This window comes from Diabrotica undecimpunctata, chromosome 5, assembly GCF_040954645.1.
Source record: "Diabrotica undecimpunctata isolate CICGRU chromosome 5, icDiaUnde3, whole genome shotgun sequence".
Taxonomy (NCBI): Eukaryota; Metazoa; Arthropoda; class Insecta; order Coleoptera; family Chrysomelidae; genus Diabrotica; species Diabrotica undecimpunctata.
In genome coordinates this window covers 145,710,055-145,736,389 of record NC_092807.1, presented here as the reverse complement: position 1 = coordinate 145,736,389, position 26,335 = coordinate 145,710,055, and the positions used below count along the sequence as shown (strand labels likewise).

General features: G+C 31.7%; 3 protein-coding genes and 1 long non-coding RNA gene across 4 annotated transcripts in view; 2 read left to right on the top strand and 2 right to left on the bottom strand.

Annotated features, from left to right (window-relative positions):
• LOC140441951 (uncharacterized) overlaps positions 1–3,583 on the top strand; it is a 54,808-nt gene extending 51,225 nt beyond the window's left edge. Inside the window, exon 8 of the mRNA XM_072532964.1 lies at positions 2,563–3,583. Within this exon, the coding sequence (XP_072389065.1) occupies positions 2,563–3,138 (576 nt within the window). The 3' untranslated portion in view covers positions 3,139–3,583. The remainder of the gene's footprint in view (positions 1–2,562) is intronic.
• The window catches only part of LOC140441949 (uncharacterized), a 131,994-nt gene extending 120,305 nt beyond the window's left edge, over positions 1–11,689 (bottom strand). Inside the window, exons 1-2 of the mRNA XM_072532961.1 lie at positions 11,556–11,689; positions 10,520–10,647 (exon numbers count right to left, since the gene is read on the bottom strand). Coding sequence (XP_072389062.1) covers positions 10,520–10,647; positions 11,556–11,637 — 210 coding nt within the window. The 5' untranslated portion in view covers positions 11,638–11,689. The remainder of the gene's footprint in view (positions 1–10,519; positions 10,648–11,555) is intronic.
• Positions 11,690–12,457: 768 nt separating this feature from the next.
• RabGGTb (geranylgeranyl transferase type-2 subunit beta) lies at positions 12,458–16,145 on the top strand. Its single transcript, XM_072532959.1, has 3 exons — positions 12,458–12,790; positions 13,141–13,550; positions 15,100–16,145. Exons 1-3 carry the CDS (start codon positions 12,581–12,583, stop codon positions 15,479–15,481), a joined length of 1,002 nt encoding a protein of 333 aa, XP_072389060.1. The 5' UTR covers positions 12,458–12,580; the 3' UTR covers positions 15,482–16,145.
• A 2,585-nt stretch (positions 16,146–18,730) lies between these two features.
• LOC140440827 (uncharacterized) lies at positions 18,731–23,398 on the bottom strand. The gene is made up of 2 exons (XR_011950941.1): positions 22,734–23,398; positions 18,731–19,154 (listed from the first exon to the last, which is right to left on the bottom strand). It is a non-coding gene; the product is annotated as an uncharacterized lncRNA (long non-coding RNA).
• Positions 23,399–26,335: the final 2,937 nt, after the last annotated feature.

The following is a 26,335-nucleotide window of genomic DNA, read 5'->3' as shown; positions in this document are numbered from 1 at the left end:
AGGTTTAACACGGTTACTAAACAGAAATTTTCCCCAATATACTGACACTTAGAGTAGAAGTGTATTATTGTCTGTATTTAGCTAATTTAAAATAATAATATGGAAAAGAGTATGGTCTAACAATGAATGTCAAGAAGACGAAATTTATGAGAATATCGAAAACTCAAAGAAATAACGAGAATCTTCTATAAACGAAACCAATGTCGAACAAGTGGACAAATATGCATACCTGGGAACAATGATTAACTCCACAAATGATTACAATCAGGAGATAAAAATAAGAATAGAAAAGGCTAGAACAAATTTCAACAAACTGAGAAGAGTTCTATGTACCAGGGATTTAAAACTGGAACTAGGAGTTAGGTTGGCGAGATGCTATGTTTTTTCGACCTTATTTTATGAAATGGAATCTTGGACCTTGAATGCTACATCAATGAAAAAACTGGAATCATTTGAACTGTGGGTGTACAGAAGAATTCTGAAAATATCATGGACAGAACACGTCACAAACAAAGAGGTTCTGAGAAGGATGAACAAAGAAATGGAAATTTTAAATTCAATAAAAACAAAAAAATTGGAATATCTCGGACATATTACACGTGAAGAGAAATACACCTTGCTCCAACTGATCATGCAGGGAAAGATCCAAGGAAAGAGAAGCATAGGGAGGCGTAGAATGTCATGGCTGCGGAACCTGAGAGAGTGGTACGGATGTACATCAAATGAACTTTTCAAGCAGCCGTCTCAAAAGTCCGAATAGCTATGATGATTGCCGACCTCCGCCGCGGAGATGGCACTTGAAGAAGAAGAAGATAACACGTGATAAATTATTAATTTCAAAATTTCACCTTATATTATTCATTATATACCCTACATGATATAGTTCGTTGAAATCAGGTTGTTAAGAATCTTTTAAAACCATAAAGAACAAGCAGGCTTTGTCAAAGGGAAGGGTACGAGAGAGCAAATCCTTAATATGCGGCAGCTCATAGAAAAGGCCCGCGAATTTAAAATTCCAATAATAATCTGTTTTCTAGACTACCAAAAGGCATTTGATTGTGTGAAGTGGGAAGTTCTCTGGACAGTTCTTCATGAGATGGGAGTTCCAGATCATTTGGCAATATTAATTAAAAACTTATACGAAGATAACTCAGTTAAAATAAGAATTGAAAACCAGCAATCTGATACCTTCAAAACCAGCAGAGGTGTACGACAAGGGTGCATACTATCTCCAGACCTGTTCAATTTATATGGAGAATACATAATGAGGAACGCACTCGATGGATGGAGAGGCGGCATCTCCATTGCAGGAAAAAAGATCTCAAACTTAAGATTCGCAGACGATACAACACTGATAGCAACATCTGAAGAGGAGATGTCGAGACTGACAAAGAGAGTAGAAACCGAAAGCAACAAGTGTGGGCTCAAGATTAATAATCAGAAAACAAAAATCATGATTGTGGACCACGCGAATATCCTTCAAACGAAAGTAGACGAGTTCACGTATCTAGGATCTTCCTTAAGCAATGCAGCCTCCTCCCATACGGAAATTCGCAGAAAAATAGGGATGGCCAAGAACGCGATGAGTCGACTGTCAAAAATATGGAAGGACCGCTCTTTATTCAAAAAACTCAAAATGAGACTGGTACGGACACTCATTTTTTCAATCTTCAGTTACGGTGCCGAAACATGGACAATAAAATCAGAGGATAGGAAAAGGATTGACGCATTCGAAATGTGGTGCTGGAGACGAATGCTACGCGTCTCGTGGACGGAGCACAGATCCAATCAGTCGATTCTCGAAGAGCTAAACATTCAGACCAGACTCTCCTCTCAGTGTCTTGCAAATGTTTTAAAGTTTTTTGGCCACATTGCGAGAAGAGACAATGACAACTTAGAAAGACTAATTGTATGCGGAAACGTAGAAGGCCGTAGAGGCAGAGGACGCTCACCTATCCGATGGTCAGATCAAGTACAGAAAGCCACTGGAGAGACGTTTTCCGAGTCCATAAGAGCAGCCCAAAATCGCAAGAGATGGAGAGAATTGACAGCCCGCATTGTAGGAAATCACGATCCTCAGCAATGAGGAAACGACAAGAGAGAGAGAGAAAAACATAAAAATATACAGGGTGTTTCAATAAAAATAAGGAATATGGACTATGCCAGACTTGCGTGGATCACTCATTACATTTAAATTTATGTTCAAAAAGCGCATATTTAAATTTAAAAGTTAACCTATCCCAGAGTTTTTTATTATTTTCTATAATAAGGACACAAATAATTTTATTCCATAAGTGGTTTCCACACTGTATAAGGCAATGTGACTCTAAGCATGAAAAAACCTTTGGAATTGAGGGACCAACATGTAAATTAAGGCCCGGGATAGAAAGGGTTAATAAAAGTATAACGAAAATTCGTTTTTGCCAGTGTTTATTTATTAATTGTTTATTCTATATCTGTATTTTATTTATGTTATTTTTGCAAATTAATCTGAAATTACTCGTTGCTATTTTGTAATCTTTGTTTGCACAATGTGTTTTTAACATTCAAATTGTTTTGCAGGTTATTCTGGACAAGTTAATTTTACTGGAAAGAACTACCAGGGACATTCAATATATACTCTACAACGAAAAACCAGAAAATGTATCTAATTATCAAATCCATAAGGAAATTCAAAGATTAACTAAATCACTAACTACGTCAATTGAAAAGATAAATAATTCCTCCAGAGACTCCCAGTTATGTCAAAACAACGTCATTAAAAAACTAGAGAATATTATACATAAACAAAATGATACAGTTAGGCCACCTCCATTCTTACCTACGTCAACAATAAATCCTCTACAAAATGATACCCTAAGAGAATCTATTGCCAAAATATTTGGTGAAAAACCCAAGCCAAAGAGAAAATGCAAGCAGAATGTAAGGAATTTAATAGATATAAGAGCAGGTACTGATTGCGAAGAACACACGAAAAATCCAAGAAGGCCCGCTAGAAAAAGGAAAATGAAGTATGATATCGACATAAGGGCAGATGTTGGTTCAAATAATAATGGGAACGATTATGAAGATGAAGATTATGACGATACAACAGCTACAACAACAGAAGAATCAACTACTACAGAAATCATAACTTAGGTGTATCTTAACAGTTAAGTGATCTTAACTTAAATTCACTTCATCGTATTTTTATTTAACTGTTTATTATTATTACACTTTTTGATATTTTTTTCAATGATCCAGACACAAACATAAAGCCAGTATTTTTATCTACAATAAAATAAATATGTATCTTTTGAATTTTACCATAATTTTACGACTTTTTATCATATAAAAGATGTTTTTATATTAGGAGGAATAAAAAAACTTCAAGAAAGTCAAAATGTGAGATTAACAGTTATACCTAGATCAACATTTATATTTTAAAGATGCCATTTTTTAAAAAGTTGTAAGATACAAACTGTTATTTATTACTATATGTACTTATGCTGTGAAATTGTAAATAAAACCATTTGTATGTTTATTTTTAATATTATACTAACAAAATTATGTATTAAACAGTATTATGCAGACAGTCTTTATTTAATTTAAATACTGTTAAGAGATAAGCTGAATATGAATGTGCTCCGGCTTTATAACGCCTTCCTGTTGGGATCAATGAATAAGTAAGGGACTTGCGAAACCCTCTATCTATGTGGTGTACTATCATAAGAAAACAATAGAACAATATCAGTGTTACCTCTTCTAGCTTATACATATTATGGCTTCCATCCTTCGAGTCATTCCACTAATTAGCGTTCAAATATTCTCCAAGGGGAATGTTATTTTACTCTTCTATAAAAGCAACACGAAGTTCACTTGTGTTCTTAGGCAATCTTTCGTAACTGCTTAGACGTCTACTATGCTTTCCATCTAACGGCCATGCTATCTAATTTAATTTCTCTATTCCAATTTCAATTGAATATTCTTACAACACACTTGGCGGAATGTATTGGAAGAAGGTCGTGAAGTAATCCTAGATAGCTGGTATTTGTCTGTCCGCTTGGCTTAATTTCTAATATCAAAAAATACTTTTGTAGCAGGCACTATAAATATAAGACGAGGACTGGCTCAAGAAATTTCAGGACTTCCCCTAGATAAATATCAGTCGTGTTTTTTTTAGAAATAAGGATATGCTAGTTGTAAGATTTCGCGACAAATAGGATGTCTATGTTTTGACTACAAAACTTACTGCTGGTTTCGAAGAAAAACAAAGATATGCAACTTCAACAAAGTGTAGAGTTTCTTACAAAAAGCCTACACATATGGAGCATTATAATAGTTAGAGTGCCCGCCGGGGGCACTAGATTTATACTCTCTTGAAACTTCTTGTACGGCTTCCTTAGACCAAGTCTGCCACAGTTTTCCTCTGTGACTTTTTTTGGTTCGGGGGTGTTTTTCCCCTACATTTTCCGAAATATGACCGTTTCACGACATGTGCAAAAATGATACATACTCTTGCCATATTTATTGAATGGCTTGATTTCAGTGAATAATAAAAGGAAATAATATTCTCTGACGCCATAGATGAGACGGTAAGGGTGTCCACCCCCCCCCTTCCCCCCTCCACATGACCGAAACACGGTCAGTGCAAAAATGATGAATAACCAGCTAATTTTTTCTGTATGTCTTGCTTTAACGAGGAAACTAACGGTTCTATTATTGTCTGACACCAAGAGCAAACCCTTTTTCCAGTCTGACGCGTCAAACGTGCCCTTCTCACGCCATCTCTAAAATAAATAATAACATTTTTTTTTCAAACATATTTCTCTTTTAAATTAAATGTTGAATACATTTTATAACTTGTCTGACACTCAAAACGGGGCATATAGTGTAAAATTTCAAAAAAACATTTTTTAAAATATAATTTTTCAGTAGCACTTGGGCCTAGTGTATGCGTCTATTTTCAGTAGTAATATCCCTAGGACATTGATAACAGACGAGATAATTTCATAACAATCGAAAGCTCGTTCCTTGGTAACAGCACGAAGCCGAAGGCTGAGTGCTGTTACCAAGCAACGAGCTTGAGAAATTTGTCATGAAATTATGAGGCATTCATCAATGTCCGAGGGATATTCGGCGGATAATTTTTCGAAAAAAAAAATCATAACTCAACATAACGAAACATTTATTTATTAAAAGTACAGTTAGTGAAAGTACAATTATTAAAATTTAAGTTAACATTAGATTCGTTGCTGTTCTCTACTATAGAAGATCTATTACCACGCATAATATTTATAATCTTGTTGTGGTGTTCTTGATCGAGATTCAAGTATGGTTTTATAGAATTCTGATTGCCATGACCAGTAATTTTTAGCAATTGTTGTTCTTCTACACCACTTTTTGCTAATTCGCTAACAGCAGTTGATTTATTCGAGTGATTTGTTATCTTTTTCTCCTTTACATTCAAGCCAATTGCTTCTTTATATTAATTTATACTTTGAACATTCTCATTGCCGAAACGTGACATTTTGAAATTTATTTGGATGAAGTTGTCAAACTCGATCGTGTTGTCATAGGGATTGAAAATTGCACTGAATGCAATTATCAGTCTAATGTTGACATGATTGGGTGAAATTGTTCCACATGACACAAAATGACGAAATTTGAATGGTTGTTAGAACAGTCGAAAAATTATCAGATTAATTATTTAATAAATAGGTGTTTTTTAAACATATATTTATTACAGCAATCATTGTTTAATTATAAATTAGAATGTTTAAATAATAAATAAATAATAATAAAATAAATAAATGAATATTTAAAAAACGAAAAAATCATTTTAAAAAATTGAAAAAAAATCGTGATGAGTTAGATATTGTTTAATAATTTAATTGTGTACTTTTTAAACATACTTATTGTAATTTAATTAATTTAATTCTCAAAATATCCCATAATCAGCTGTTCTAGAATTTTTTTGTATTTCGGTTAGGTTTTGGTGTGCGTGACATTCTTTTTCGGATATCAGCATATGGGCGGTAAAAGCTTTTCAAAGTGTGGCCAGTTTATAATAATTTTTATAAGTTTATATTTTTTGTCGAACATAGAAATACAAGGAAATGAGCAGCGTAGCGCATTTATTTCAGAAAATTGTACTGATCCAGACAGGTTTGATCTACCAATTAAGAGAAACGTAATATTTAACTTTGCCTACAAGAACAAAAAAAAACTAAAAATCAGCAATAAAGTAAAAGAAGTCAACATTCAGCGAGATATTTTTGGACGATTATTATATGCTGCAATGCAAAACGGGATCGATCTTGAAAAAGTTTTAAGTTACCCTTTGACACCTATACTATTTTCTTTGTGTCACAGTGATGGGTTTATCTGTAAAACACCGAAGTCAGTCATCCTCGCAGAATTGAAGTCGTACCACAGTTCTAATGTTGATCCTCCAAATCCAGAAATAACAATGTACGATGGCTTTATTTACTTCACACCTTTACCAATGTTCCAGAGAGATACTCAGCTACTTCTAAACACATACTAAAATTTTTAGTTTTCGAGAAAAATAACGTACATATTGTTTTTGATAAGTATAACCAGCCTTCTATTAAAGATTACGAACATAAATTAAGAGATGGAAATGAAACACAATATATCATTAGCCGAGAAAATAGGCGTCCATTTTATTTCTCTAAATTATTGCAAAGCAGATACTTTGAAGAAAAGTTTATAGAATTTTTAATAGAAGATTGGAAAAATGACGAATACTCGGCGTGGTCCGATGGCAAAACTGCGTTTTTGAAGGGCGTGATGGTCATATGAACAGAACCATCGATTAAAATTCTTCTTCCATGCATGAAGAGGCTGAAACAAAAATTGTCCATCACATTCATCAACTTACAAGAGACTAAGATTCACGTTCGCTGCAGTGACTCCGATATACCAACTATAATTTTGGCCAATATGAAATACTTACAGTCGGGTGCTGAAATTATTGTTGATTTGAGCACTAACACAAAGAAGGAATACCTTTTTATAAATGAAATTTTCCAAATAATGGGGATAAAGTTGGCAATAGCTCTTATCATCTGTCATGTTTTCACGGCCAATGATTATAATCCCTCATTGTTTAGGAAAGACAAAAGAAGGCCATTTAAACTTTTAAAAAGCAATATAAATTATCAAAATGCTTTCCTGCAACTTCTGGAGATTTCTCCTTCAGAAATGACTATTAATCATGGCGTTTTTCATGACACTGAAAAGAATGTGTGCAAATTGTATTCTGTGAAATCGACTGACCTCAATTTAGCGAGAGTTGAGCTTTTTGACAAAGCATTTTCATACTCAAAAACAAGTGAGATTGTTTTCAAGTGGCAGGTCAAAGGAATAAATGCATCGACCAAGTAAAGCTGAATTTCTTCAGCAAATAAAAAGAACCATGTTCATTTCTAGTAATTGGTGCAATGCACATTTAAGGCAACCAACAAAATACATACCCGAGGATTGTGGGTGGACATTTATTGATAATGAATATGTACATTATTGGTTCGATGGTCCCCAAAGCCCTTCGTTTAAGGATATAACATCTGCTGATGAAGGTAAATTAACATTATGTAATATACATTTTTGAAATATTTAATTCAGTTCCTTAAAAATAAATACAATTGGTAAATTTCAGATTCTGAAAATGAAATCACAGAGTCAGAAAATGAAGAATCTGACTATGCCAGTGAAAACTCTGACGATGATGAAGAAAGTGAAGAAGAATGACTTTATAACTTTTTTTTACTATTTTTTTATGCTTTTGCAATTTTTCTATTTTTTTTTATTTTCGTAATTTTTTTACTATTTCTGACAATTATTATTGTATTTTTATACATTTTTTTATATAAATAAAAACTAATCTTTATTATTTAAACCAAGCTCCAATTTAAACATCAGACTTTTTTAGCATTCATTAAGTATTGCTTTTTTTGACAATATATATCGATAACTGACGAGTATTAATCATTTTAGAGATGGTGTGAGAAGGCCACGTTTGACGTGTCAGAATGGAAAAAGGGCTTGCTCTTGGTGTCAGACAATAATAGAACCGTTAGTTTCCTCGTTAAAGCAAGGCATACAGAAAAAATTAGCTGGTTATTTATCATTTTTGCACTGACCGTTTTTCGGTCATGTTTGGAGGGGGGTAGACACCCTTACCATCCCATCTATGGCGTTAGAGAATATTATTATTATATTTATCATTTTTGCACATGTCGTGAAACGGTCATGTTTCGGAAAATATAGGGGGAAAACGCCCCCGAACCAAAAAAAGTCACAGAGGAAAACTGTGGCAGACTTGGTCTGAGGAAGCTGTACAAGAAGTTTCAAGAGAGTATAAATCTCTAAAAAAATTTGCCGGCGGGCACTCTAACTATAACATGAACATGGGTGCAGTAGATATGATTGATCAAGAAATTGAACCATATAATGCTGCCAGAAAGAACTACACCTGGTTCAAAAAATTAGGAGTACACATGCTTCAAAGAATGGTGTTGAACGTTAGAGTAATCTACCAAAACGCCTCCAACAAACAAATTCCCTTTGTGGAGTTTACACAAAAATTGTGTGATGAATTACTGTCTCATTACAATCCACAATATTCTGAATATCGCGAATCTTTCAATACTTGGTAAAGATAAACAAAAAAGGCGAAGGTGTTTTGTTTGCTATAACATTGCTAAAAATAAAAATAAATATATGTTTCTTTTTTGTTCTGGCTTTGATGTAGCATTGTGTTCCAAAGAGCATTTTGACCAGTACCACAATAAATAAAATTGTTCTCGTGGCATGGTACTATTTCAAAAGAATTTTTCGTTTATTTTGTGTTCCGAAGTTCCTATATTTTTTAATAATTTTCATTTGAAATGGTATTTTATATATATAAATTTAATTTAGCTCACATACTATGTAGAATAATAAATTTAATAAAAATATTTTATTTCTAAAATTAGTGTTATTAATACACTAACTTTAATTAGTTGTAGTGTGATACTGTATTTTAACAGACCATGCGAAGCCACTCAGTAAGTGCTCCAATCCGTATATAGGACCCAACTTGCTGAATGAGGGTCTGGCACAAAGGGGTTAAAACATATTTTGATTTTTGTTGATAGGACACTCTGATCAAAATATATCGAATTTTTACTGTCAAGTTTATAATCTTCCAATCTAATAATAAGTAATGGTTTGGTAATTTTGGGTATTTTGGTTATTTCTTCGTTTAATAATTTTATAATTTAATTTCATTGAAAAAAAGACAGCCATGTCTACATAAAAAGAAGAAGAACTTCATTAATTAGATCAGCCATTGTACCTTCTTCTCCACATGGTCTTAATTGTTGAACCTTAATCTGCATAATACAGGGAAAACTTGTTAGTTTCTATATATATATATATATATATATATATATATATATATATATATATATATATATATATATATATATATATATAAAGTAGCACAACTCGTCTTTTTTATCTCCAAATTGGCCGAAAACATCCCATTCACTTACGAGTGCACATTTATATATATACATATATATATATATATATATATATATATATATATATATATATATTCTGAACTAATTTGCTACAGAAAAATAATTCTGAAATGTTAAATTAAAAACATATAAAGCAATAAGATCTATTTTAATTATGGTACCATGGATATGGAATTTATTGATAAATCTCTATCATACACTGACTTGTTATTCTTTAATATGACCTTCAACAGTTGAACTATAACTTCTTAAAACAAAATCACAGAATGTGTTTCCCCATAAGATGTGTTTTCCCACTATTAAATAATAATATCTTAATTATTCACACACTCTAAATTTGAACAGGTGAAGCTTAAATTTAGAAATTCTGCCATGTCTAATGATGAAGGAAGAACTATTTATTTATTATTAAATATAATAATTGGCTATTATTTCATACTGTCTAAAATATCAGGTTTAGCAAATGCCAAAATATTTCATTTAATAACCTTCCTGTTACATACAATATTTTCAATAACATATTATTTGTAAATGCAATATATTTGTAAATTCATTATTGAATATTGGTTATTATAGAGGCTATCCACACTTTGTGGATAGCCCCTATACACTTGAACACTTATACTTTAACAGCAAAGTTTTCAACCAAAATTCTCTTCTGATCTTAAAAGGTTTCTACAGTGAATTAATTGCAATCATTCAATTCTAATATTTTTCTCACTATATGAGGTTTTCAGAGTGCCCTCAGAATCCAATTAAAAATCCTTATTTAAATTTTTTGTTTGTGATCTGACTAAGGGCATATTTTTAGACACTTTGTATAGATTTAGTTATATTCCAGTTTTTTAGTAAAACATGCTGATAATGTTTATATTTCCAAAATATCTGCATTACTGAATTGCATCACTGAATTGAAATCTTAACAATAAATCTAATGATAACGTAAAATAGACGGTACCGAAAAACTAGTTTAAAATATGACTTACCTCTACCTTTGCACTGTTCTGAAAAATGGTTTGTGCTTTATGTGTAAGTTGTGCAAAGCAAGAACTTAAAGTGCATAGCTTCTGACGAACATTGAAGACCAAATTAGGTTCTTCAGATTCCAATTCACCTAAAATACAGTTTATTAGTATTGAGAAAACACCTTTAGTTTCTGAAATTTTTTGATCAATATAATAAACAAGAATATTTTCTTATCCTAAATTTCGATCTTGAACAGTATTATGCCATGAAATGTTCATGTCAGAAATGAAAGAAAATATCAAAACCAAACCTTTGAAACTGATACAAAAAACTGTAGGTCTTTAGGACCTTACGTGGTATAGTATAGTGTAGTAAAGTATATAGTTCTGTAGCATAGGGTGCTGATTCCAACAAACCAGCCACATATTGATCATATTTGTTGTATGTAATTCCACAAAATATATATTTTATGCAGATTTAGGTAATGCAAGGCAATTTTTTTATATAAAACTAACTCAATATCTGAACTTTCAGTCAATTTTAATTCTTTTCTGTACACCAGATATTATTTCCTATCAGTTAACAACGTTTGGTAAAATATATTTAATAAACTTTTCCAAAAAAACTACCTAAGACAGTCTTTATGTATGCTCAATATATAATTAATTATGCATTGATTATAATCTTACAGTAAATATAATTTCAAATAAAACAAAGGGGAATCAACTGGAAAATCAACCACCTTTTTGTGTGGAACAGATCTTTCTATTCTGCAATTCAAAGTTATTAAAGTTTTCAGATTTATATTTTATTTGAAAAATAGGTGTATTTAAAATTAATAAATGTTGAAAGAAAACGACCTGTCTCCTTTTACTTAAGTTCAAATTAATTTGTTAACAGATACACCAATAACGTTATTATTGTAGAGTTAATAAAAATCTATGTTTTTTACAATTTGCCAATGAAAACAATCAAACCAGTAATGACACTGGTGTAGAATATTTGTAATTTCTTAAAAATTAAATAAAATGGCAGATAACAAATGATGGAACTTACTGATGCTTAGATCTAAGTCGACGAAGGCTTTATCAAATTCTTTTTCCAAAATATCTAGCCATCTAAAACCGACACTAGCCATTTTCACAATTTGCACTTAATACAAAAAGTGCCACCATTTATAAATTATTGTAAACGTCAAAAGTTGACGTTGGAAAAGTCAAAAGTTGACTTGGAAAACTCAAATCTTCTTCTTATTAATATTACCTTGACCCACAATATGCCCACCGGATTGTCGAAATATACACACTGTAAATATAACGGTGGACTAAAAGTATAGAATAATATTTAAATCAATCGAACCATAAGGATACATCGACTAACATATTTTAGATAAAATTTTTTAAATAATAGTTCCTTAAGAAAACCATACATAGGTACATAATATTATGGAAGAATGACAAAAGACGTTGTTTGTAAGTATTTAGATTTTATTTATTTTGCTAGAACCCCAAAGGGGGTATCGAGAAAAAGCTTTTTGAGATTCTCCGAACCGCCTCATTGTTTATTTTTATCGAGATTCTCATATTTTTATATTATATTTATTTGATTGGAGATTTGTGCAGTTACTTACACTAAAATATTTAATATGGGTGTATGTGTAACTTTTATTTCATGCTTACAGATTTTCATTAATTGATAACTGACCTCGAATTAAATCTAATATGGAATAATTATAAATAATATTGCGCATTTTCTACAGCTGGTTTGTGACCGTTTCTACTAGTATCGATGTATATCTTATATGTACAAACTGGGGGGATTTTTCAAAGAATCCTTTCTTTAGACAGAATCTATTTATACGTGTGTGGTTACTTTAAAGAAATTTAAAATCACATGCGGCACTGAACAGAAAACCATTTGTATTTGTTCTGTGCTTGCGGATTGTCAATACCACGTGTTAACTGTCAAAAATGTCAAAAACAACAATTATTTCAATTTCAACAATAAATAAGCAAAGATAGGCACACATTCACAATTCACAATAGACTCATTGCAGTAAAGTTATTACAATAGCTGCCAAAATGGCAACTTTAATAAAAGATGTAACACTCCAGGAAAACATTCCAACACATATACTTCTTGACAAGCACATAGATTTTATTAAAGAATATGGACAAAAAGAAAGTACATATGAATACGGTATGACAGATTATTTGAGAATATCGGGCATGTATTGGGCTCTTGGGGCTCTAGAGCTTATGAACGCCACTCCAGCTCAAAGTATAGAAGAGGTAAAGATCTGTAGATTTTAGTTTGAATTAAATCATTTAACTTTTAGATAACCTTTTCTGTTGAAATCTTTATCTAACTTTGGACATTACTCTTATTTCATGTGTTTCACTATATTTTCTGATATATTTCTATAGTTTAGGTATTAGTCTATCTTATTTGAAATGTTTCTCCCTCTCTATAAATGTTTCTATTGAACTATAAATACCATTTGTATTTGTGTGCTCCCTAAACGACAGTTTGGAGTACTGTGTTTTCTTTCTTCTTTCTTGAAATCAATTGTTTTATTCTTATCTCTACACATGCCATATCAGAATTAGTTTCTTTTAATTATAATAAAATCTTGTTTTAGATCACAGAATACATAAAGAATTGCCAAGATCCAGAAAGTGGTGGAATTAGTGCCTGCTTAAACCATGATCCCCATATTTTACATACACTTAGTGCTGTTCAAATTCTCTGCATCTATAATAAATTAGAGGCAATAAATGTAGAGGGTGTTGTTAAATATATTGCAAGCCTTCAGTTACCTGATGGTAGTTTTACAGGAGATAAGTGGGGTGAAGTTGACACTAGGTTCTCATTTTGTGCAGTTGCAACATTATCATTGCTTAATAAAATGGATGCAATTGATGTAAATAAAGCCATAGACTTTGTTATACAATGTAAAAACTTTGATGGTGGTTTCGGATCTAGGCCACTTTCAGAAAGTCATGCAGGGTTAATGTATTGCTGTGTTGGCTTTTTATCTATTACAAATAGGTGAGTTTATATGTATTTAGATTCTTATGAATAATTTAGAACCTGAGAAATAAGCAATTGCTATGTAAATTTCACATTTACATAGTTTTCAAATAGTTTTAACTATATATATTGAATGCATATGTGTATTTATATCCTCTTTTGCTATCCAAATACAAATATAAAAGTATACATAGGAACTTCATTATGGAACTAGAAATGATAGAAAATATGGTCTGCTTGAAGTTGCAGCGGGATATAGCTCAGGAAAATTAGCAAAAAGTATTGTGTAAGGGACTTTGGCCTTGCAAGGTATTCAGAAAAGTTTCTATGTTGCATACACCTCCCGAACAAAAACCTATACGTTTCCTGTGGATAATTAGAGGGAGAATTTTATTTATTAACATTTACAGGTCAAAAAAGCATACTTTTGCTATTTGTGAGTTAAACAAGGAGATATGATATCACCTAAATTATTCGTGTTAGCACTCAAAGACATGTTCAAAAAACTAGAGTGGTACCTGAAAGGAATAAATATTAACAGGTTATACTTTAACCATCCGAGGTTTGGAGAATACATATTCCTGATAGCAGAAAATGTAGAACATCTGTCTGAAATAATAGAAGAATTAAACTAAATATCTAAAAATACAGTGCTTCAGATGAATTACTGAAAAACAAAAATACTATGCTGTAGAGATACTGACACTCACACTGAAACTCCATAAACTAACCACCCCACCAAACCACCAAGGTTGGTAAGTAAATATATCTAGGCTACACTATCTAATTAGGCAAGAAAAACCAAAAGACAGAAATTGCAAGATAGATAAAGCTCACATGGTCAGTATTCGGTAAAATTTAAGTTTAGCTATATACTAAAAAAAAATAAAGACCCAACCCATACATCTTAAAACAAAGGTCTATAATACTTGTATTCTACCAGTTAGCACCTATGGTCTTGAAACCATGACACTAACAAAAGCCAGCACATACAAACTCAAAAACAGCATAGAGAGCTATCAAACCAGCAATGCTCAATGTCTTGTTGAGAAATATAATCAGGAAAGAAGAAATTTGAAAAAAAACATAAGTTACAAATATTATAAGAATGACAGTTAAGAAAGACCAAGAGAAGTGTAGGGCACCTTCAAAAGAGCTGGATAGATGGCATAAGAGAAACAGCAGGTAAGCAGTGAATACAAATCATGCAAGATAGAAATCAGTGGAAGGAAGGGGAAGAGGCCTATGTCCAGCAATGAGTAGCTACAGGCAGAAGAAGAAATATTAAATGTAAGTTAATGGTAATGGTTAGTGAGACTTTTCGTCAATAACATAAGTTACTATTGCTGATCATAAGCTGCTGCTGCTGATTAGTGAAGAGCACAAAAGATAAAATGGTGGATGGTAAAATATGAGAAATGAAGTGGCTAATTTTATTAAATATATTGTAATTTAAGTAGTTTGAAAGTCTCAGCAAAGCTATTTGACAGTGAGAACATTAATAGAATCACTTTTTATAATTTGTTTGCATAATGTTAAACAAGTAATAACTTTTTTTATTTTATAGGTTAGATGCCATTGATAGAGATACCCTTGCTTGGTGGTTGTGTGAAAGACAATTACCATCAGGTGGTTTAAATGGCAGGCCAGAAAAATTACCTGATGTATGTTACTCATGGTGGGTATTATCATCATTAACCATGTTAGGCAGGCTCCATTGGATTGATGCCAATGCTCTGAAAAACTTTATTTTGGCTTGTCAAGATACAGAGACAGGAGGATTTGCAGATAGGCCTGGTGATATTGCTGATCCTTTTCATACTATATTTGGGTTAGCAGCCTTGTCCCTTTTGGGACATGATTCTGTAAAGAAGATTAATCCTACTTACTGCATGCCACAAGAAGTCATTGATAGGTTACAATTAAAACCTCAGAGGTTAGAGCAATAAAATATTTTAAAATATGTTATCTTATTAAACGCTGCTTTAATGTTAATAAGTATTAATTAAAAACAGTATGATACTAAAAGTATCATGGTGTTAAGCTAATATATGTCAGTTCATAATAAAACTTTATTTTACTGTACATGTTATGCACCTGATTTTGATTGTTCGTCACATATGTTTCATTTCGTCGAAATTAAAAATTTGATGTAGCATTTCCTCATGAAATAGTTTTTTCCAATTATGTTCTGTCCAGTTTAAGTGGCGACATACAAATTTAAGTGTTGTTACTGTTCTGTCTTTATCTGTCGTCATGCTGTCATTTTGAAAATTTAATGATTTTGTCAATCTCCCCTTTAATAACTCAAATTGTTTGAAATTTTTTGATTGTCTTTTACCTTCCATGAAATCAGTGAGTTCACATCCCACTGCTTTAAGCCTTTAGAAATTTTAATAACTCTTGGCATAATTAATTTATATACAGGGTTAAGATAAAGTATGGAACCAACTAAATATCTTTGAAACAGTAAGTACAATAACACATAACGCATTTGACGTCATATATATGTCGTAGGCAATTGGTGTAACACGGTCATTCCGTGAAAAGCCTAGTCATTACAGGTATTGCCGGCAAACGCTGTATTACAATCATTATTACAGTCCATCTAATTTACAAACCGTTGCACGTCATCAGCGTCATAGCCCGTGACGTCAAATGTTACCAACACGAAATATTTAGGCGGTAGGTGTGTTCTTTTTAGAATCACTTTGCCGAGTACACTGGCATTACAGCCACTAGACATATTTTATTATATACGCGTAGAACTAATATTTAAAAATTTCTATTAATGTTAACTTAAAGAAATAGACAACAATATGTTTCATTTAATTTGTATAAATGCATTATACAGCGTTTTTATAAAGAACATTTGTTCGGAACACATTGTAACTGTAATCGAACGAAGGTGAAATTTTGGCATAAATTGGTAACACTTATTTGACAGTTGCGGTGTGGACACTTTTTGTACTTTATTATTTTAAATTTTAAAGTGAATACCTCTTGTTTTATATTTTTACCTATTTAATAAAATCTGTTCTTTTTAGAACAAAATTGGTGTGTTTTATTTCAAAAATGTCACGTAAGAATTTAAATAGTCGTTGTAAAGAGTATAATAATAATTATGTGACCTATTTGATTTAAAATGGATTCAGGATTTTTTTATACTTTGGCAACTATGTCAACTTCGATCTCTGACGTAGATAATGACGTGCAACGGTTTGTAAATTAGATGGACTGTACTTTGTTTGACTGAAATTATGCGCCATTTCACAGACTGCCGTCTACGCGGTGTTGCAGTCCGAATGATTTAAGGTTAGGTTTAAGTTGTTTTTAACTCATTCATTTCATCATAATTCCACGGCTTTTTGGCGTCTTCGTTCACTTGATAATACTGGTTTACTTTTTCATAAAATACACCCTTGTGGATATCCATATTTATATAGTAATAAACACTTGCAACGAGATATGTGGTAAAATCTTAATTCGACGACTAAATTGACTAAACATACAACCGTCAGACACTGTAACGTTCAATCATTCGGCCGGTATCACCGTTTGCCGTCTGCCATGGACGGCAGTCCCTGAAATGGCGCATAATTTCAGTTAAAAAAAGTAATAATGAAAGTAATACAGCGTTTGCCGGCAATACGTGTAATGACTAGGCGTTTCACGGAATGACGTGTCATTCATATTGCCTGCGACATATATACCAAGTTTGGAAGAAAAAAATTGTTAAAACGAGAAATAAATCACTAATAGTTAAAGAATAGGTAAATTTACTTACTATTACCAATGCTAATAATAGTTTAAAAAAGTCACTTCGAATGTTCAAAATGCTCGCAAAAGTTCACATCCTCACAATGTGTAAACCTATTAGTTTATTTACTAGCTTAATAGGCCTTTTCATTATGTGACGAGCACATACGCAGCCGCCATATTTTTACATGGTATACATAACATTTTACATAAAAAATAAAGTCCAATACAAGAAATTAAAAAAATATTCAACACCGACACAGCATTGATTTGTAAGTATTTGGTAACATACCTGCATCCTTTATTCTTCTTTATCCATTCTTTAACATATAGTTATTTATTCTCGAATAGATATGTTATGTTTGTGGAAATCTTAAATGATCACATAATCACAAAGCATTCAGTATTTAAGATAATGTTAAAGTTGCGTTTAATAATATATTAAAAAGAAGTGATTTTTTCTAAGTAACAATAGTTTTCTTTTTAAGTGTTAAAATACCAAATATACTTTTATAATTATTTGTATTATCAAGTTTAGTGAATATAAATACGTAATATATTGAATTATTGTGTATCTATTATTTTATTACCTTATAAATTCACGTATTCCATTAGTATATGGCGCCCTAACAGGACAAGTGTGGTAGAATACCACACATATAATCTTAAATGAGATAAAGTGTTGATAAGCCGGTCCGAAAATTTTTAACTTCTAGAAAGTAGTTCTCGAGCAAAAATCCACGTCTAAAATACTCATCCCACTAATGAAGAACATCTGTTGGAAAACGTGGAGCTTTCACCCTGTACACATGAGAGCGTTAAGCGCGCGTTAGCAAAATGTGTTACTGTACACATGACAGCGCTTGACATATATATATATATATATATATATATATATATATATAAATATATATATATATATATATATATATATATATATATATATATATATATATATATTTTATAAGTAAAAAGTAATGGCATGTCTCACAAAACAGAAAACCAAAAATGGTATATCAATAGAAGGCAACCGTATATACGTATTTCTGACTATTGGTCGTCTTCAGTACGGTGCAGCCAAGTTAGAAAAGGAGCATTATATATTTAAAGAAAAATATGAGAAACACTGCTGTGAGATGGCGAGAGGTCTGCTCCTACTAACACAGATTGGGAATGAGGTGTGTTCACTGCTGCTGGTGATTGGATGCCAAGTCCCCAGCTTCCAAGACCTACTGAGCTAAATAAATAACAAAAATGTATAAAAATAGTTGTGAAAATATATTTACTTCAATTTTTAACCACATTAAAGTTTCAATGAAGGTAAACAGATTATAAATAAAAACTTAGTTTGTTCACAAATTCGCCATTATTTGTTCAGTCACGATTTCCATTGCAGTGTTTTGTAATAAATAATAATAATTGTAATAAATAAACAAAAAAAAATTCAAAAAACGTTTAATGTTAGTTTGGATGAAACATAAATTTTGGGTAACAGATATTTGTATTCATGGTACTGATAAACCTATCTACCACAAAATTCAAGAATATATTCTTTTTTCAGGGTGTCTGCTTAAATATGAATTCCATTCATCGGTTGGTGCACAATATATACTGTCATGCATTCCCACACAGTTGGTTTCACCGATATCCAAAACGACTTCCTTTCCTTTTGAGTAGCATTTACAAACAGGAGGTTGTTCTTCGCCACATCCATATATTCTAAAATTCTTTACACCTCTACAGATCCAGTTGTCACCTTCTTTTTCTGGTTTAAATTCAGCAAAACATTTGCAATCCTCTATACCACCAGCTGCAATAGCAAATGCAATGAAGGTAGCAAAACAAACAAGCAGTAAAAACTTCCTAAAAATGAAAAACAGATTATTATATTATTAATGTGTACCTACAATGGTAAAAGATCCCACGACAGGATCACTACGTTCATAAAGTAGTTAATCAAACTCACATTTTACATACATCTAAGAATTGGAGAATATATTGATAATTGAATTTTAATTAAATAAAAGGCAGATATCGAGCACAGTTTTTATTATTAAATCTTGCCCAAGTACTTTCGCTCCTAGAGCATCTTCAAGGGCATTTCGCCAAATTAGGCTATCCAAAAATATATATAGAATGTCATAAACACTAAAAGATACATTGACTTAACACGGCACAAGGACAAACAGTTTAAAAATTATTAAAAACGACTAAGCTACATATTGGGTGGCATCGGGATATATTGGCACATTCTCTCTCCTGATGCCACCCAATATATAGCTTCGTCGTTTTCAATAATTTTTAAACTGTTTGTCCTTGTGTCGTGTTTTGTCAATATATCTTTTAATGTTTATGATATTCTATATATATTTTTGGATAGCCTAATACCCCTGAAGATGCTTTAGGAGCGAAAGTACTTGGGCAAGATTTAATAATAAAAACTGTGCTCGATATCTGCCTTTTATTTGATTAAAGTTCATTTATTCGAGTATTCAGCCTTATATCACTATAGTGATAATTGTTTGTCAGTCAAAAAGTGGCCGCAAGTAGTTTTAATTCAATTAATTGTAATTAATTTTTGAACAAAAATGTCGTTTATGTATTTTTTAAGTAAAATACGCTGCTCATGACGTATATGCATATTTTTTATATCAAATTAAAGCTAATTTTTTTCTTAATATAATGATATAAGATTGCCTGAGAAAAAATGGTCGAAAATTAGGGTTATCAGCTGTTAAAAACTTGAGTTATCAAAGATAAAGTAAATTAGAATTAGGGCGCAACGATACTGGTTGAACGAGTGATAATATGTATATTATTATATGTATATCTATCGACGCTTGCTTTAAAAACGCACACAGCTGACATTTCAAACCAGTAGCGCTGTGAGCTAGCTGTCTTTTATTTTATCTTTGATACCTCGCGTTTTTAATAGCTGGCAACCCTAATGTGATCATTTTTTCTCAGAAAAACAGATCATTATATTAAGAAAAAAATTAGCTTTAATTTGATGCATATCCGTCATGAGCAACGTATTTTATATAAAAAATAAATAAACGAAATAAAATTTTTATTAAAAATTAATTACTATTAATTGAATTAAAAATATTTGCGGCCACTTTCTGACTAGCAAACTACAGGGTGTTTTAAAAAGGTATGTCATAAATTAAATCACGCATTCCGGGGACAAAAATAAATTGATTGAATCCAACTTACCTTAGTACAAAAGTGTACACAAAAAAGTTACAGCCCTTTGCAGTTACAAAAAAAATTGTTTTATGCATTATCTCCTAAACTACTTGACATTTTGTATTAAAAATGGACACGTTACTTTCTTGTTCTGAAAGCGTTTTTCATAAAAAAGAAACAACAAAATCTAAGCCCACAGACAAATTTTAAGGGGGGTATATAGCCCTAAATCCCCCCAAACTTATGAGTACGTTCAAATCAAATTAATTTTGTGGCGTCATTAGTTTAACACATTATTTTAAAAAAATGTTTTTATTGAGTTACCCTTTTCATTAAACTTTAAAAAATTACGTGCAACTAAATAAATGGCTTAAATGAATTAACAAGTACAAAAAATGTCTATAACCTCTATAAATATGATATTACAATAAATGTTCAAAATGACCCCCATTTTCTTCAATACACATTCGGTATCGTTTTAATAAGGAAAACCGAATGCGCTGAAAAATCGTATTTTTCTGACGAAATTGATTTGCAGCTTCAATTATTCTAACCGTCAATTGTTGTTCGTCCTCTATTGTTACAGAATACACTTTCTCTTTCATAAACCCCCAAAAGCAAAAGTCCATGAGGTTAAGACCTGGACTTCTGGGTGGCCAAGAAATAGGTGCGTCACGACCCCTTCCAATTCACCGACCAGGATACTGCCATCTTGTAGAAACCACATATTTTGCCTTATTGCAATATTCACTTCTTCCAAATACTCTTGTAAATCGTTTGCCAAGAACTGCAAATAATTATCACCATTTAAACTGTTGGGAAGAAATACTGAGCCTATTAGATTATTATCCACAATTCCTGCCCAAACATTAACTTTGTTGGTGATGGGTCGTTTTTTTGGCGTGAGGATTTTCGTCGGCCCAAATGTGCTCGTTATGATGGTTTGTTATTCCATTTCTAATGAAGGTAGCCTCGTCGGTAAACAAAATATTTCTAATAAAATTAACGTTTCGAGTGTTATCCATTAATAACCAATCGCAAAATCCAATCCTTTTAGGATAATCTTCAACCAATAACTCTTGAACCGTTGTTAAGTGATAGGGTTTAAGCAGCTGATCCTTCAAACGCCTCCAAATCCTTACGTGAGGAACATTTAGTTGAGCAGCTATTACCCTTGTACTTGTTCCAGGGACTTCTTAAATGATTTCTAAAATGTCTCCATCAGTGCATCCATTATTGGACGACCACTATTGCCAGCAACTTGCAGTTGGAATGCACCCGTTTCCCGTAAACGACGATCAATGGTCAGAAATAATCGTCTATCGGGTGTATTTCGATTGGGGTATTTTACTGTATAACGCCTTGCGGTTGTTGCACTATTTCCCCTACGATATTTCCAATAGTTTATTGAAATCATAATTTAATCTGATCCAACTTACCCAAAGTTAAATGCATATCTGCCATTTCCTGAAATGTGTAGGCCATTGTAATATCAAAATTTTTAATATTAATCTTATTCACTCAATAGATAATAGCTTCAAATTATTGACTATTATTGATGGAACTGTTTGTAATTATTGTATCCGTAGAAACTAATTGTAATTTTATGGTCAACTAGGAAAAAACTAGTTTTTCGAAAAAGTGATAAGAGGCAAAAAAGTTTTAAAAATAACGTGTTAAACTAATGATGCCACAAAATTCATTTGATTTGAACGTACTCAAAGGTTTGGGGGGCTTAGATTTTGTTGTTTCTTTTGTATGAAAAATGCTTCAGAACAAGCAAGTAACGTGTCCATTTTTATTACAAAATGTCAAGTAGTTTAGGAGATAATGCAAAAACACAATTTTTATTTTGTAACTTCAAAGGGCTGTAACTTTTTTTTGTGTACACTTTTGTACTAAGGTAAGTTGGATTCAATCAATTTATTTTTGTCCCCGGAATGCGTGATTTAATTTATGACATACCTTTTTGAAACACCCTGTATTATTAATGAATTGTCCTAATTTTTAAATGTATGTACAAATCCTGCAGTGGAATTTTAATCTATACGTATTTTTGACTGCAGAAGACAATGGAGGTTAAACACATTAATTTTTACATTTTTTTTCAAAAGAAAGATTTTTCTAAAATTTTAATTAATTATTTACCTAACCCTAAGATACATGTATACAAAAAATTGTATTGTAATAAATTTATTATTACTGCTTGTTCTTTTTCAGTCAGTATAATATTATAGTCATCTTGATACTTACATGGTAAAAGCACAGTAAACTGTGGTAGACTTAAATTTTAAATTCTTGTCTGCTACCCAATGTCGTGTAACTAAATAAAACCGGTTGACTTGCCTAAATTTAAATAACATAAAAAAACAAGAATCTTATGGTTGAATGAAATAACTTAACCTGACACAAGGATGATAATATTTCTGATAAATCAAATTAAAATAACATTACATATCGTGCGTTATAACTATCGTAATGACGTTATTTCTGTTATCGATTAGAGAATATTACGAGCATTCGTTTTCGATTAATTTTTTTTTTATTTAATAAAACTCCAACAGGAATCTTATGCTTATTGCTGTCTGATCATTCACTCTGATCAATAAGCAAGTTAGTTCTATATACAAATATTACGAAAAACATTTTCGGTTACATTCAGCAATATTCCTTAGGCTCTAATACATTATAGTCCTACTAGCTAACGTGTACACTTTAGACGCACTTTGCTCTGCTTTTTCACTTTCACTCACTTATAGCACTAACTCAAACGGCTTCATTCTCTTAAGTCTTCTTATCTGGTTGGCGTTGTCTAGGAGTTTGATAGCCTCGACATTCACGTGGTTGGAGAGCCTTTGTTCATGACTCTCGGCAAACTTACTTATAGTCTGGATAACCGTATCCATCTGGAGGTCTCGATGAAGATCACAGTTTCCAGAAATCCAGGAGCTTTCTTTGGATTTATATTTTCTTTTATTTCCAAATATACTTACTTCTTTTAGAGTTACAGGGCTAATCTCCATTTCATCTTGATCAGGGAGCGTCCAGTTAATTATTTCTTGTTCTTCATTTGGTTGAAAAGTATTTTCTAGGTGGTCAGCAAACCTGTTGGCCTTTTGTATATTGCTTCTTGTCCAGCTACCGTTGGTATTTCTAACTGGTGGATTCTGTAAGATTTGCGTTTTTAATCGTTTGGTAGCCTTCCACAATGAGTAATCAGTAGTGCTATCATTTGATAGTTCACTTAGGTAGATGCTAACCGATTCGTTTTTAATTTTTTGAATTTCTCTTTTTAATTTTTGTGTGGCATTATTTAATCTAGTCTTATCAACTGGTGCTCTAGATGATGCCACTTGCGTCTCAGTTTTCTTTTTTCGGTTATCATTTCTCTGATTTCTTTCGGATAGTTATTTCCTTTTATTCTTTCGATACTGTTCGTGCTGTTGTTCCAAGCAGCTTGTTGTACATTTTTATTGAGTAATTGTACTTCTGCCTCTAGTTGATCAATGGTTCTTAATGGAACTGAGAGGTTAATCTTCTCTTCAAGGTCTATCTGGAAACTTTTCCAGTCAGCATTTTTGTTAACAAGTCTAGGGGGGCTTTCTTTTTCAGTTCATATCCAATGCCTCTTCTATCTCTATGTAATTTGTTGAAATATTTCTGACTACAAATAAGTCGATAAGGTCTGGGATTTTATTTGTGTCAGTAGGCCAGTATGTTGGCTTTCCCGTTGATATTGCGTCGCATTTTATATATTTCATTGCTTCTAAAAATTCTTTCCCTTTGGTGGTAGTCAGTCGTGACCCCCAATGCGTATGTTTTGCATTGAATGGTCGCAAATACAAGTAGCGAACGCTCTCTTTCGACACTAAAAAGGGTAAAGACCTACTTAAGAAATGCAATTTTCCAACAAAATTTAATCTTCTTAGCAGTTTTATCCATTAACGAGGATCTGCTAAATGAATTAAATATAAATGATAACATCGAAAACTTCGCTTCAGTAAAAGCAAGAAAACAAGCTTTTCAATAGTAAAGGTATTTGATATTACCTTATGTTACCTGTTTGAATGTTATTAGGTACATTTTTATTTTACTTTTTGAAGTTCACCCTTAATTTTTTTTCTTGTATTTTATTAGTATTCATTTAAGTTTAAAACCAAAAAAAGTTATAATTGTTTTTCTTATTTTAATAAACTTGTATTCAAAATATGTTTTATTGAATTGAAATAAAGTTAAGAAATATTTTTGAGCCTGGACGTGGCATCCGTATCAGCACCGGGCGGCAGACTGTGTTAAACAAAGCGGCACTGGTAACTGACACAACTATATCAGCAAAAACATATCCGAATACCGACATAGGATCAGATCACAACCCAGTAGTGACCAAAATTAGGCTCAAAATGATTTTTTTTTCTCTTGGCTTGGACAATTATCATTCAGCCAGTCTCAATCAACATGAGATTTATTAAAGAATTTAAATCTGTCAATTAGTGAAACATGATTAATATAATAATAATATAATTATTCCGTACTTAGCCAAAATGAAATTAATAAAACGAAGAACAACGGATGCCTAAATCGATACAAGTAAATTATTAACTTACCCACTCATAAGACAACGCCTGACAGATAAGTCAATAATCGACTAATGAATGTTAAAGAACAAATTCTACTTATACTTAGGATACAAAATGGTTATTACATATTTTTATTTTTTATTTTCATAATGTACCTCGACAACTATGGCCATTGGTAGAGGAACAATAATATTAAATATATATTAAATAATGAAAACAAATAATAATTATATCACTTTAACTAATGTCTATTAGGTTAAATCTTTTGATAAAGTTGAGCGGTTTTTAGAAACTATAGTTTTTGTGATCTCTATGGGTTGTTGTGTCCTCCGGAGGCGTGTCAGCCGGGAGCTGACAGCCGTGCCGGACGCATCAAGGAATTTGGATATTGGTAAAAATACTTGGGAATTCCAAGTTTGGCCAAACCCAAATTTCTAATTGACTCGATGCAGGGAAATTCCACTTTTGCTACGTAAAACAAAGGATTTGTTTTACATAAAAGCAGGTAGATTTTCCCTCATCAGTCAGTCGAGCTTGCCTCTTCTACTGTAGACCTAGTCGGTGCTATTATTGTTCCAACTAAGTTATTGTTTTATTTCTGATTTCCTGTATACCTTTTTATTTTAGCATTCTTGTATATTCAGACCTTTTCAGGTTAGAATATTACATTGATCTATATTTGTTCATGTACTGATTGTTTGATATTTTATTTGATTATTTTGGTTGTTTATTTTTCTTGTATTTTGTGTCTAAGTTGTTCTTCCGTAAGTTAAGAACACTTAGAAATATTTATCTTGCTTTTTCTATTTTATATTTTGATTTGTACTTTGTCCAAGTAGTTCTTTCCGGTAAGTCAAAGAACTCTTAGAAATATTTCTCTGAATATTTGACTTGTTATTTTAATTGTGCGTCTAAGCCGTTCTTTTCCGGTAAATCAAAAGAATACTTAGAAATATTTTCATAATCATTGTTGCATTATTATTTCCGATATTTTATCTAAGATATTTTCTTATTAAGTTAAGAAAATACTTAATACATTTGTCTCTTTCATTTTCTATTTTATGCTAAGTTGTTTCTTCCGTAAGTCAAGAAACACTTAGCAATATTTCCACATCTTTTCTGTATTTGATTTTTCGTATTTGTAAGTCGTTTCTTCCGTAAGTCAAGAAACACTTATAAATATTTGTGCATTTATTTTACTATATTTGATTCTCTTGTTTATTTTCTGTTCTAAGTTGTTTCTTCCGTAAGTCAAGAAACACTTAGACATATTTCTAT